This window comes from Sphaeramia orbicularis, chromosome 6 (assembly GCF_902148855.1).
Source record: "Sphaeramia orbicularis chromosome 6, fSphaOr1.1, whole genome shotgun sequence".
In the NCBI taxonomy this organism is placed as follows: domain Eukaryota; kingdom Metazoa; phylum Chordata; class Actinopteri; order Kurtiformes; family Apogonidae; genus Sphaeramia; species Sphaeramia orbicularis.
In genome coordinates, this window is record NC_043962.1 from 51,416,003 (window position 1) to 51,429,811 (window position 13,809).

At 41.4% G+C, this 13,809-nt stretch overlaps 1 protein-coding gene across 2 annotated transcripts in view; it reads left to right on the top strand.

Moving 5' to 3' along the window:
• Positions 1-13,809, top strand: part of cttnbp2 (cortactin binding protein 2) — a 290,602-nt gene that overhangs the window by 152,876 nt on the left and 123,917 nt on the right. For both annotated transcript variants that reach the window (XR_003935538.1, XM_030135577.1), the window contains exon 4: positions 4,982-6,380. Coding sequence is in view for 1 of the 2 variants with exons in the window: in XM_030135577.1 (XP_029991437.1) it covers positions 4,982-6,380 (1,399 nt within the window). In the remaining variant the exon portion in view is untranslated. The remainder of the gene's footprint in view (positions 1-4,981; positions 6,381-13,809) is intronic.

Below are 13,809 nucleotides of genomic sequence, written 5' to 3' on the forward strand. Positions count from 1 at the left end.
GAGCTCGTCTCTTTTATTCCTTAAAAACGAACAAAAAAGCTCAAAAGCTGGGATGCCAAACTCCTTACTGTCGGTCACTGTGTGCGCATGCACCCATCAATTACGTGACATATCAGTGACGTATGCCATAAAGCAGTAAAATTTTGTAGTTCTTTTTTTGTAGGGGTACCGACCTGAACTCAGAAGTTGCAAAGTGCCAATGCAGACATGACGGATGCTCTGGAGTGATGGCGAAAGTGTAATTGAACCTATTGTGAGTGGTTGTACCACCAAAATGACCAGGAAAATATAGTTTTAAGGCTGAAAAAGTTTGTTGTGTTGCTTTAAGATAGAACATTGTGTTTGCATTGTGTGCCACCAGTTAATCCATATTATTTTGTACCAGCTTGGAATTTTTATGTTAACTTGACCCCTGACCCTGGAAAACTGTGTAAAAAGGAAAGGAGAAGCCGCCAGCCCATAACAACAGTTTACCCTCTTTAGCCCAGAATAAATCAGCACATCACCACAAATTGCACAGTAGTATCTAAACTGACAGAGCAGCACAGCTTACTGTCAGCTAGGGATGAATGGTCTTTATAGACATTTGGAGACGTCCAATAAGATGATACACTGCTGTGATAGGCTGGGTTCAGTGCTCTTACTTTCGGTTGCTGAGTAGAGTGCATGCTATCTTTATCCCCTCCATCCGCTGTCCTCCCGTGAGTAAACTGTTGAATTATCCATGAGCTCTCAGGCAGGCAGTTGTATGAACCACAGTCTGAATTGGTTTACGGGCATAATGAAGACACCCCTAGCCCCTTTCTCATCCTCCATGAATCAGTCATGAAGTCAAAGGAATCTTCCCCCTCCCTCGTGGAAAAAACACATGATGAAACCCTGTATGTGTCGGTTTTTTGGGTAAATACACAGACACAGAGTGCTTCACATTGTATTTTAAGGCTTAATTTGGAAGCAAGTTCATGACCGCAGGTGCTGAATTATTTCCCTATAAATATTCCTTACTTCCACCCACTCTTCATCTTCAGCACCTCACAGCAGCTGAATACTTAGCTTTATTGGGCTGTGATGTTCACACATTCTCAAATAGAAGGACTTTTCTTTCCTTTCAACAGGCAACATCCTATTAGTATTTCCCAAGGTGTTCCCACTGTAACTGATTTTTTCCCCCAATGTGCGTAGATATGAAGACATTGGCTCCAAAAATGTTAGTTAAATAGGAGCTCTGCTATGGTCGTAGTGAACAGGTTACACTGACAACTCCATTAAATTACTTTAAGAAGTGTTTGATGATGTTTACCATTTTACCAAGTGGGTGAGCTTGCATTTAGGGTGTTTTCACACTGGGTATCTGGATCTGTGCTGTACCTGGATACACTCACACCTTTCCTGCAGATGTTGCGTTCACAAGCACATAGCGTGGCCTGTGCCCGAGCATGAGTGGGTGTTGCAGGGCCAAAACAGTAGGTGGCGGTGTGGAAGGAATTCTGTCGCTATCCAACAAATGCAGAAATCAGAAGAAGACAAACCCTTACGTCATCAACCGAGTGACTGTTCTGTTCATTTGTATACATTTGCGGCAACAACCAATACTTTTCTATCTGTTAGCCTGTTTGAGGCAAAGTAAAGGAGAACAACCTTTGTTGGCCCTATATATCACCGAGTGGTTCAGTCAATAAGGCGAGCCTGTGCTGCGCGGATCCAAGGCTTTTTCAGTAGACAACAGGAGCACTGTCTATGGTACTGTGGTGATTAAGTCCACTTCAGTTGTCGGAGTGGTGATCAGGTCACATCCGTTCTCAGGTACAGATCACTTTCACCCTGCAACTGGAGTCCATGTAGTCCATACCCAGGACTACCTTCATAATTGGACTTGTTTGCATTAACATTGATAAAATTAAGCGGACTTTGATGTCCAGTGGACTTGGGTACACAGTGTGAAAACGCCCTTAGTATTAGTTCATCCATGATCTGTCACAGTCCTGCAGCTCTGCCCCTTTGTCCAGTTATGGTCACTTTCGGCCAGGGATGAGCAACATATCGATCAATTTATCAATTAATTGTGGTATATCTTTCTGTGAATCATGAAAAATACCTAAGTCACAGAACCAAGATTATTCATCTACAGAACTTTCTTGCTTAACAAAAATTCAAAATACAACCTTTGGGTTTCTTGTAATAACTTAAATGTGAATGTGCTTATTTTTGAGTCAAGTTTTGCCTTCAGTTCATGAGGCCAGAACACAAAGGAATTGTAAATCATCCATCACAATGTAAATGTCAAGATTCAATTTTTATCACCCAACTCCAGCAAGCCAACATGGCAGCAGACAAATCACAACTGCTATTTCAAGGCCAATAGTTTGGTTGAAATGACAGTACCTCCCTCACCAGTTACATACTCCTTGTCATCATTCATCATGTCTCAATTATATTATCTTAATCTTAACATATTTTGTCAGAAATTAGTACAATGCATTGTTTCACACACAGAACAAATTACAGTCAAACCCTTTTCTAATTAAAGTGGTTTAGTTGTCTTGCCAGAATGCAACACGTCCTCATGACTAAACAACAGAATAGGTCTATTCTCTAAAAATGGCGTATATGACTGAAAACACCACTGATAGCTTTACAAAATTGCGTGTTTACTGTGTTAATATTTTGGTTGAGGTTTAGATCAATTTAGGTGCAAACACAACTTGTTTAAGGATAGAAAATCATGTCAGAGACCAAATAAGAAACTTACATTAATATATCTTTCCTAATCATGTAAATCTGTCAGTTTTGTAGCTTGGAAGTGTTTGCTGTTGACGAACGATAGATAGTAATTCTCAAATACATTATTATACCTAAAATATGCTTCCATGAATTTCCACAGTCCCTTACCTTTTCAGTCACTGACCCATCAGGAAGTGGTAAAATACTAATGTTTATATATCGTGAGCACAGTGCAACATCCTTTTGTTTGAAGCATTGTGCTTCCCAGCTTGAGTATGATGGCAGAGTAAAATGGCCACTGTGAAAAAGGTTCTGTTCTAACTTTGTTTTGGAAGTAGAGAGTTACTCATCTGGACCGTATGCTACTAAATTTACTGTGGAGATTAATGCAGACAGGTGTGATGTGTGATGCTGAAGGGGAGTTCAACTGTATCTGGGTGTGATGACCAGGGGGAGCTCTGACCCGGTTTAACCCCTAATAATTTAGAACTGGTCCTTGTAGACAAGCTTTGCCCAGGAGCTCATTTCCTTGGAATTGTTGGGACTGCTTGCTGAATGATTCCACATATCGGTTCCTCGACATCACCACGTCAAATGCATCATCATGTAATTTCTGTATTTTGGTTTAGAAATGCTCTAAAGTATGGTTACATGTCACCAGTAAAGATGACACAAAGGCCATTTGTAACAGTTACAGAGCTTCCATTATGATAAAGGGGAGAAATACCTCCAACATGTTAAACTGCACCATTGTAATGTCTTTGATTTACTGTTTAGTGAAAGGAACGGAGACTCTTGAAGCGGAGCATATAGCAAGGCGTCCTTTTTTACAGCCAGTAACATTAAACTCTTCCAGCTTCTCTTAATACTGTTAATGTTGGCGTCATTTCACTGTCGACCTGCTTTATTATTGTTTATGAATAATCTCCACGTCCTATAATTACATTTAGAGGATGACAAGACTTTGAAACTGCAGCAGGTGGCTCTCGCACTCCTTAAGCTACCTCTTTCATAACCCTGTCTGAATTTTGTTCAAATCAAATGCAAAATGTTAGTTAATGTTTGACATAAAAGAATTAATGCAAACAAAGCCATTTGTACTGTAGTTTATTCACTAATCCAATGAGAATCAAAGGGAATTGAATTGAAGTGATATCGATAATGAAACCACATTTGCTAAATTCTTACTAATTTGCATCCTTATTTGCCCCTGACTTTAATGAAGGAATATAGACATTATGATTACCTTTTGTGATGTGTGTTTGGCTTATGTAGTCTTCCTCAGAGTCATTTGGTTTGTTTTGATCAGAACAGTTTATAAACTTTCTAAAACCTGCTTCATTGTCTGTCTCAGTGTGGCTTCACAGCATCCCAAATCTGTTCTTCAGAGGTATTAGGCTGACTTACAGCAGACATAATCCACACCCAATTAGCAGCTAGTCATAGCACCTCCTTTTGAGTAACAACTGGTGTTCCCTCGGCGCTCTGCCTCATTTTTAAATCCCCCACCCCTCCTCAGCATTAGCTGGTGATGGTATGTTTTCCCAGAGGGCCAGGACAGGGGCTTGGATGAGAAGGGGAGTCTCATTTAGGGGGCGATGGGTTGTTGACTCCTTTGTTTGAGGCTTGTTAGGGCAATAGGATACTGCTGATTGGGTGGAGATCTGAGTTAAGCCATGATACCCTCTGAAGCCAGCACTGAACTAACAATAGCTGCAATGATCCAGTTTTAGCAGCCAGGGCTTTGACTAGTCATTGAAATGTAACCGTCTGCAGAGACACTGACTGGCTCTGAAAAGAGAAATGTGACTTTTCACCAAAACGACCTCCATGAGGGAATAAAGTGACTGTCTGTGTATGAAGTTTGTCTGTTTATTTAAGCATTTTTTGTTATAATGTTTTAGCTATTTTGTATGTTTGGGAAAAGGTAATCATAAGTGCTTCCAAAAAAAGAAACCCTCTCAAAGTAATAAAATAGTATTACATATTTTGACTCAGCATTTCAGAATTATATTAATATTTGCAAAGTCAAAATTTTATGAGAGGTTACAAATGCATTATATTCCTTAAAAAGCTGTGGCTTTATAAATCGTTTTAGTTATTTATTGCATGGTGTATTTATGTGTGGACAGTTTTTGTAATTTTAGTACAAAAACAAGTTTCTTAAATAATCTGTGCCAAAGGGATGCATACCCAAATAAATATTAGTTGTGTTTTTTTGTGCATCTGTTGGTGACTGTGTTTGTGTTTGTTCTTGCAGCTGGAGATGGAGAAGCTACAGCTTCAGAGTCTGGAGCAAGAGCACCGAAAACTGACTGCACAGCTGAAGGATGAGCGTGAGAAGAACAAACATATCGTCATGATGCTGGTACGTGAGTGTAAGCAGCTCGCTACTCGAGTGGTGGAGGAGTCGCAGCGCTTTGATGAGCTCCAGGCCCGTCTAGATGAGGAGAGTCACACCTCTGGTCGGCTGCAGGAGGAGCTGAGCAGCGAGCGTCAACGCAGCCAACAGATGGAGGCAAAGATGGAGAAGCAGCTGTCAGAGTTCGACACAGAGCGTGAACAGCTGCGTGCCAGGCTGGGCCGCGAAGAGGCCGAGAGCCTTAGTCTGAGGCAGCAGGTAGAGCAGCTCAGAACTGAACAGGGTGACAGGAAGGAAGATGCCGCCGTCGTCCTGCCTGCTGCCACTGCAGCTGAACCTGCTGCCTCCACCAGCATGCCACCCAAAACCAAAGCCCTGGCTACGGTCTCTGTAGCCACTGAACCGATCAGCTCTCGGACGGCATCCTGCCAAACGGACTTACCCCCCTCTGATACAGAGGGTCCAAAGAAGACCCCCCTTACCATACCTGTCAAACCGACCCCCTACGTTGGTCTGAGTCTTCCGAAGTCAGCTGGCCGGGGGATTGTCCACAGCAGCTCAGGAGGATTGGCACAGACAGAAAATGGCTCAGAGGGCCAAGCGCCACACAGTTTGCCTAGCGGGGTCAGCCCTCGAGTCCAGGCAGCACGCTACAAGTTCCAGGAACAGGACCAAAATGGCACGGCCTCCCAGAGTCCCCCAGCTCGTGACCTCTCACCCACCAATCGTGACAACTTTGCAGCCAAACAACAAGCACGCCACACTGTCACACAGGTCCTGTCTCGCTTCACCAGCCCCCCAGCAGGAGGTGCCGGACCACTGCGTCCAGGCTTGCCTCACTCTGCTTCAGAGGGAGGCCCTTTTCCTGGCCGCCTGAGCCACGCAATCGGGCTCAAGTCACCCACGGTGGCCAGGATCGACCGGGGAAACCCTCCCCCCATCCCTCCCAAAAAGCCTGGGCTTTCCCAGACCCCCTCCCCTCCTCACCCACCTATGAAGGTGGTGGGGGACGGCAGCCGCTCCTCTGGGGCGGGTCTCAAACCGGCCACGCCTCAGCTGCCGCCAAAACCCGCCCTGGACCTGGTCCCAGCCCTGACGGCCTCTCAGGTGGGTGCCTCCCTGGGGCCTGACTGGGGCCTTCAGCGGCAGCAAGCAACAGCATGTGCAGAGTGCCCTCCCATCATCAGCCTCATGTCTACCCTCAGTAGCCACTCCTCCATAAATCCCCCCTCCATTAGCACTCCATCCTCCCGTAGCCCCCACACCTCAGCAGGCAGCCCCCTGGCAACAGCATCAGGTAAAGGGACCTCTCCATGCTCCCCGTACCTCCTCCGGCTCTGTCCTCTCACTGTCTTTCCAAGGAACCATCTTAGCATAGGATAGTATTGTGATAAGTTGCACCAGTTATATATATATATATATATATATATATATGTATATTTTCTCTTAAGTTTGGTTGCAATCTAATGAAAGATTATCATGCCAGTTGCCTTTGAACAGTCCAGTAGATGTTAAATGGTGAAAAATTGTTTACACTAATCAGAATTAGGGGTAATAGTGTCTTAATAATGGACACGTATAACATACATAACAATAAATCAGTGGAAGTTAGTGTCAAATCAAATCAAATGACCAAATGATAGTGTATCCTAAAGTTTATTTTCAGGGCCCCACAAACAGGCCTTAGTTATAAGTCCTGGTGGAAGTGGAATGAATTTGTGGGTAAGTGAAGGGTAGCTGTTTTTTTTAGTGTTATTTCTGCATCAGAGGTAAACTAAACTATTCAAAGAGAGGCTCATTTTCATTTAATAAGTCACTTTTATCCGTTAGTGAAAACCTACACATTTTAAGTATACAGTAAATTACACAAAATAAATCCTTCTTGTTTCACTCTTACATAATTTCTTGTCAACAGTATAATATTTTTGTTTTAATTTTAGATTATTTCCATCTGAACAGCTTGATTGTGTAGTGCTGTGTTAGTTTGTGTACTGTTTAAAAGGGATCTGGCTGTGTCTGACCCAGGGTTATTATGAAAAGTAAGACTAAAACTAAACCTAGCAGTGATAAAATTATTATGGCTATGTGCATAGCTGGTGCAACCGAGTCCAGGTCACAGACACTGGATTAACCACAGGAATCCATAGCAGAATAGCACATGGGTCAGTTCAGTTTAGGTCTCAAGTATCTTAAATTACCCTAAAAGATCGGATGTCTGTCACTGCCTTCTCTGTTCGCTCCTCTCCCTTTCTATGTCCTTCCTCTGGGCACCGTCCATCTCCATGTTGTCACGTCGGCTTTAGCAGTGTTGCACTCAGCAGAAGCAGACGTTGACAACATGTTGCTAACATGTGCCACTCAGAGACTAGAGGTCAGTTATTGTCAGCAGGAGGAGCATGTCAGGGTGAATTAGAGCAGAAATGAAGCATCCCTGCTAAGGTATTCACATCGGTTTGTAACCTCTGTCCTCTCTGACGCTGATGCCAGAGGCTGCTCTCTCCTCCCCTTTCTCCCTTTTCACCCTCCAGTAGCATGACAACGCCGCCCTGCAACTTCCTGCACTCTCCTGCTCATTATGCTTCCTGTGTCATCCATGGCACTCTGTACTCTGTTATATTAACTTTTCTATTCACCCCGCATCAGCATGTAGAGCCATATTTAGATCCACTTTGAATGACCGCAAATCAGAAGATGCACATAAAAACAGAAAGCAGTGATTTTTGGGGTCCAGGTCTGAGCCATTTTAGAAAACCGGCATTCTTTGCTGTGGATATGATAAGCTATCTTGTCTTGTTACTTTGGTATGAACCGGCAGATTTTCAGAACCCTCACAGATCATTGCTTTGCAAGTAGAGCTGCACAATATATCGTTTGAGCATCGACATCGCGATGTACGTGTGCGCAATAGTCACATTGCAGGTCCTGCCATGTTGGAGGCAATTGAACTCAACATGTTCTTATCTAATATCAAGGGTATGTGACACATTGCATGCAGCAATCCATCAAGTGAGCGAGTCGCTGGGAACAACTTTGAAAAATGAGAAACAAACAAGAGAAAATCACCGTAAATAAAGACTTGGTGCCAAAAAGAACAGCGCCGTCAATTACCTGGAATTATTTTGGCTACAAGAAGGATAATACTGAAACACATGTTCTGTGTCAATAGTGCCTTGCACCTGTTGCCACAACAAGAGGTGACACCGTTAATTAGTTTGACCATTTACGTCGGCACCACACAGCTATTACGTCCTCCTGAGTATTTTTTCATATGGCAATATCACAAGATTAAAAAAAAAAAATCGTGATGTCAGTTTTTTCCAATATCGTGCAGCCCTAATTGCAAGTACTTGCAGGTTTTTAGCTCATGATGTTGTGTCTTTATTGTACAAGGAGATAGCTAATGTTTAGTTTGATCATTCAGTTTATAAATAAACACCCATTCAAGTCAAAAATTGCTCGAGGATGCAATTTAGGATGCATAATGAGGTAGAAACATAATAATGTAGCATGAAGCACTGGCTTGAATATTAACAAGATGAAAATAAAAGTTTTGCAAGCGAAATAACAGCCCCAATCAGATGGATAAGAAACTCCTAGCCATTGAAGATGCAAAAACCAGAAGTAAAGAAAGAAAGGGCCCCTGTTAAATAAAATCACTACGGGAAAGCAGACCACTTGGCATAAACATAAAGATCATCTCTCTTTAGAATTTTCCCTTTATTGCAATTTTATTGGGATTGTGCGTTGATGCTATTGATGTGATTTTTCTTTTATCTTCTTATAACCATATTAAATAAGTATTTCTACATTTGGCTATAATTTTTTGTTGCTGTTGGTAATTGCTCTGATTGGCCAGTCTTCTGTCAAAGCACTTTTTAAAGTCCTGTTTTTAAAAGTGCTGTATAAAGAAAGATGATTATGATTGTCATTATGATGATGATGAAGATTATTATTATTATTATGGTCATTAAAGCTCAGAGTAAATTCAGAGGTTATTATATCAAAACTACTCATGTCCTGATCCGATCTACAGATCACTATCAGCTGCCGATCTGGCATTTTTTAGAAGAATGCATGGGATTGGATTTAGTCACGAGCCGGTTCGGGGGGGGGAGGGGGTCTGAAGGTAGAGCAATTAGAGGAATCAGTAAAACGTCTATAAGCTTCGCTGTCACTTTATAGACTGGTAGTGATGCATGAGTTGTTTTTTTTTTTCAACCCCTGGGGCTTTTTTGGAATAATTTGACCCAACCCGCCCCGCAAATAAACTGACATTCTTTTGACCCGCCCCAACCCAACCTGCGAATAACCCAGTGATCTGCGGGTCACTACCATACGGTGCAGAATGCAGCCCCATGTAATACCTAGACGGACTTATCCATAGACCAGCTACAGCAGTGGCAAACATACAGCCCACGGGCCAAAACCGACCCACCACAGGTTCTAATTTGTCCCACAGTATAAATTTGGAAAGTGCAAAAATTATTCTCAAGTTATTAAGCGTCAAAGGTGTCATACTTGTTTGAGTTCAGGTTCCACATTCAGCCCAATTGTGATCTCAAGTAAAATAATAGCATAATAACTAATAACCCCAAATTTAAATCAAAATTTTATTGTAAAAACTCTGTATCGGATCGGTATCAGATCAGTATTGGCAAAACTAATCCTAAAAAAAATCAGATCGGATCAGAAGCTAAAAAATCCAGATCAGGACATCACAAATCAAAACAGAAAAAAATTAAGAAAATTCACTTTTTAAGCAAAATATGTTATAAACTGAATGTAAAAACAGGCATCTACAACCACTGTCATTTATCAGATTACATGAGTCACTTAGGAGCCTTTGACTGTCCATATCTGATTATGATGATGAAAAGCTGTGACACTGCCTTTTACCTGAATTATGTAGATGTATTGATGGGATCAGGGGTTCAGAAGTTAATAAACATGTGAAACATTTCACTGGTGACTGTTTAGATCTCTTAGGGTTAATTACCCAAACTGATGAATTGTCCTAAATTAAAGGTGCTGTACAGACTTTCTGTGTGATCTTGAAAAATCTTTTTTTATATATATGCCTGATCGTAGTCCACAATTTAAAATGAGATTATCAGCACCAAAATAGGTTATTTCCAAATGCTATTTCCAGCTTCCCTGGTTGGGTTAGACAGGACTGGACTGATTTACAGCAGACTTATGTCACTATGACAACACCAAACCGTCTGGCAGAGTTTAGCAGTGAAAAGTAAGCTGAACAAGTGAGGAGTAAGATCTGTCCTTTTTCCTAAACAAAGGGATTTCTTGGATTTATTTTGTGGTAATGGTGGACACTGGAACTGGAGCTGGACTGGCAGAAAGAAAAAGAAAACTAAACAGGAGAGTGATAGAGCATGGGCTAAAACACCAGTAAACCTCTGCATTGGTTTGAACCGCTGGAGAGAACTAAGGGAGTTAAAAGGAATGAAAACAGACCTGGAGTTGGCCCTCTTCCTTCTAGACAGGTATAGAATGCTTCTTTTTTTTATACATATGCATTGGAACATTGTATTTGACTATAGTGGCTGCTGGTAGCTCAGTCAAACAATTAATAAATGCTTCTGTATTAGTCGCACAGCTAGCTCTTTGACATCGGTAATATGTTTTATTTGTAGCATTATTTCAGTCACAAACTAAGGGCTTTGTAAAGTCAGACTGAAATGGTTATATATGGAGTTTAATGTTCATGCTAGGGCCTGGATACTAAACTGCCCTTCAGGAACAAGACAATTATAAAAGTAAAATACTGTGAATGCAGAAGGCTGAAGCAGCTAGCACTGAACTGCTAATGTGGAATACTGAAGATGTTGAATGACTGAAGTAATTTATGAAAATGCTTGAATACGTTGTGGAAAAGCTAGTGCAAATGTATATTATTGGGACACATCTCAGAACACTGGTCTGTGAGTAACACTCCGGAGCTCTGGAGTAAAAGAGACATAGAGGCAGGAGTCAGACGTCAAACGTTTGGTTTCACTTTCGTTTTCACTCCAGTTACTAAACTACACTATAAACGGACTTTATGAAGTTTGCTTGTTGTCTCGTTTCAAATGTCACTTTGCACCCTGCAAGTTGCTGTCTTGAAAAAAGAAATGCAGAGTTGTAAAGAGGATCCGCTCTTCATTCATTAGCTTTAATTGCACGCCTTGGCCAGAGTTATGCCCTCATGACAGTAGGTGGTAGTGCTCATGGGAAGTGGAATTTTTGTCCCTTTAAAAACACCACCAGTTCTGGCCCAAGGTGTCGCTGCAATCCACTTTAAACAAATTCTCTGTTCAGGACCTTTATAGAGACTCTTGATATCTTGTCTGATGTCAACAAACTCTGTACCCCCGTCAACTCTTTTCTCTGTAAATTTTGCAGAATTTGTTTAGCAAACAAGATTGGAAATGAAGGCATGTACTTTAAAACAAGCAGAGTAGTGTAAGAAACTGGAATAAAAAGGAACAGGTGTGTCTGGATTGGATGTGTCCAATGGAAAACAGTGATAACACCAACCACATCCTCAGATGGCAGAATAAAGAGGTAATGACATAGAAACTGTGAATAATGATGCATCATAGCTATTTGCTGTCATGAGATGATACAACATCATCATGCAGGAGGATTCTTTTCCAGGTTTATGGACCAAATACAGGCATTCTATGGCCTAAAATCACTACATGCAAGTCAGACCTGCAAGTAAATTTAGAAATAAAACTAAAGTATCTCACTTTTGAGCCATTTTGAGGTATGTGGGACCTACTGTATGCTCTCATTAACCACTTGGACTCTCTCTAGGTTATATGCTTAGATGTTTTCTTGATTGTCTTATAAATAGGCATATTAACTATTACTCAGACTATGTGTGAACATATTTAAAAAAAAACATGTACTTTGTACTGTGGTATTGTGTGCTGTTCTCTGTAAAGACAGTTATTGGTAATGAAATGTAATACATTTAAAGTAGACAAATGAATTCATATAACTAGTTTATTCCATGTAGTAATGTATCTATGATACATGATATGCTAAGTCCAGTTACTTTTATTCTGTGTTGCCCCTGAACCTCCCATAATTGTCCTTTTTGGTCTACTTAACACTGAAATTGATTAGCCATGTTCTGGTAAAGATGGGCTGAGGACTGACTATTTTCTTTGAAATATCAAAAAACAGTGTTCCTCAAATATAGATGTGAAGGGATTTGAAACTTTTTACCTCTACAGTGCAGAACCAGATGAAAAGATTGTAGGAAGCTGGAGGAAACAAGTCACTTGTCTATCTCTGAGTGATAAAACTACATGGCTTAGACTTATCAAGACCTACAATACTACATAAATATTTTTTATGTTTTTATTCTTTCTGCAATGAAGTTCAAGTCTGAGTGCATTTAGAAATTCCTGCTTTCGGTTTTTATGTGCATTTTCCATCACATCTGGCTTTTATTCCAGTTTGTGTCTTACTGTTGATGCTTTTGCTTGTCTACATTTGCTCAGGAATGAGGCCAGAGCTGCACATAGAAAAGCCAAGTTGTAGAAATCTGTGATGATTCATTAATCTGCCTGCAAAATGTGTATGCTTGAATATCCAGTTTTATGCATGCGAGTAAAAACACACTGAGTAGCTCCTTTTTCTGTTAACATGACCCAGTTCATTGATTAAAAACACCGTCAGTCCAATTGGGTTCATGCTGTGTAGGGTCACTTGATGTTACTGTGACTTGTCTTGTCAGCTGTTTTATCCAAGATTGCCAGACAACAGGGGCAACTATGGTCCCTGCTGTCTGGGATCCTACAGAGGACAGCATCCCAGGTGTGGGATAAGGTGTAAGATCCCTCATCCCTGTTCAAGGCCCTTGGGGCCGTTCCATGATCTTTATGGCCTCCCTAATCCAGTGGTGGTATTTGTTGCTTTCTGAGCAAATGACCGTGGCTTCTTCCCCGTCCATAACATGATTTTCTCTCTTGCAGTGATCCATTGTGGCAGATTTCAGATTCTATTGTTCTGCTCTTTCTTTGGCTTTGTGTATGTTGTCGCTGATGTCTCATTCTCACATTCTTTCTTCATTTTTTCTTGTGCCAAACACTCTTCCTGTTTTTCCAACGTAGGTCTTGTTACATGACAGGCAGGGTATTTTGCAGATGACTTTGTGTTCGTTTTCTGTGTGTATTTTGTCTTTTTGATGGACCAGTAATCATCTCAGAGTGAAATGTGGTTTTACTTGGGGTGTTAATGTGATATTTCCTCATTGCTCTTTGTATGCGTTCTGTGGTGCCCTTGATGTATGGGAGTACGGCCATGCTAGTGTTTTTGGTGTTCTGTGTGGTCTTCTTCATTTTGCTTGTTCCCTGCTGCACTCCTTTGAGACTGACTTGTTCTCTCACTTTCTCTATGGCCCATTGCAGATAGTGGCAGTTAGACAGTACGGTTTTTATGTGTTTTTCCTCCTCTTCTCTGTCCTAAGGGTCTGTGACTATGGTAGCCCCATCATACAACATTCTGATTACTGACAGTTTATGCGTGTGATGAGGGATCTTACACCTTATCCCACACCTGAGATGCTGTCCTCTGTAGGATGCCAGACAACGGGGGCATAATCGTCCCCTGTTGTCTGGCATTCCTGGATAAAACAGCTGACAAGACACATCACAGCAGCATCAAGTGACCCTTCTGAGAAAGGCTATAGGTTGTAGCCAAAACATGTAAAGGTA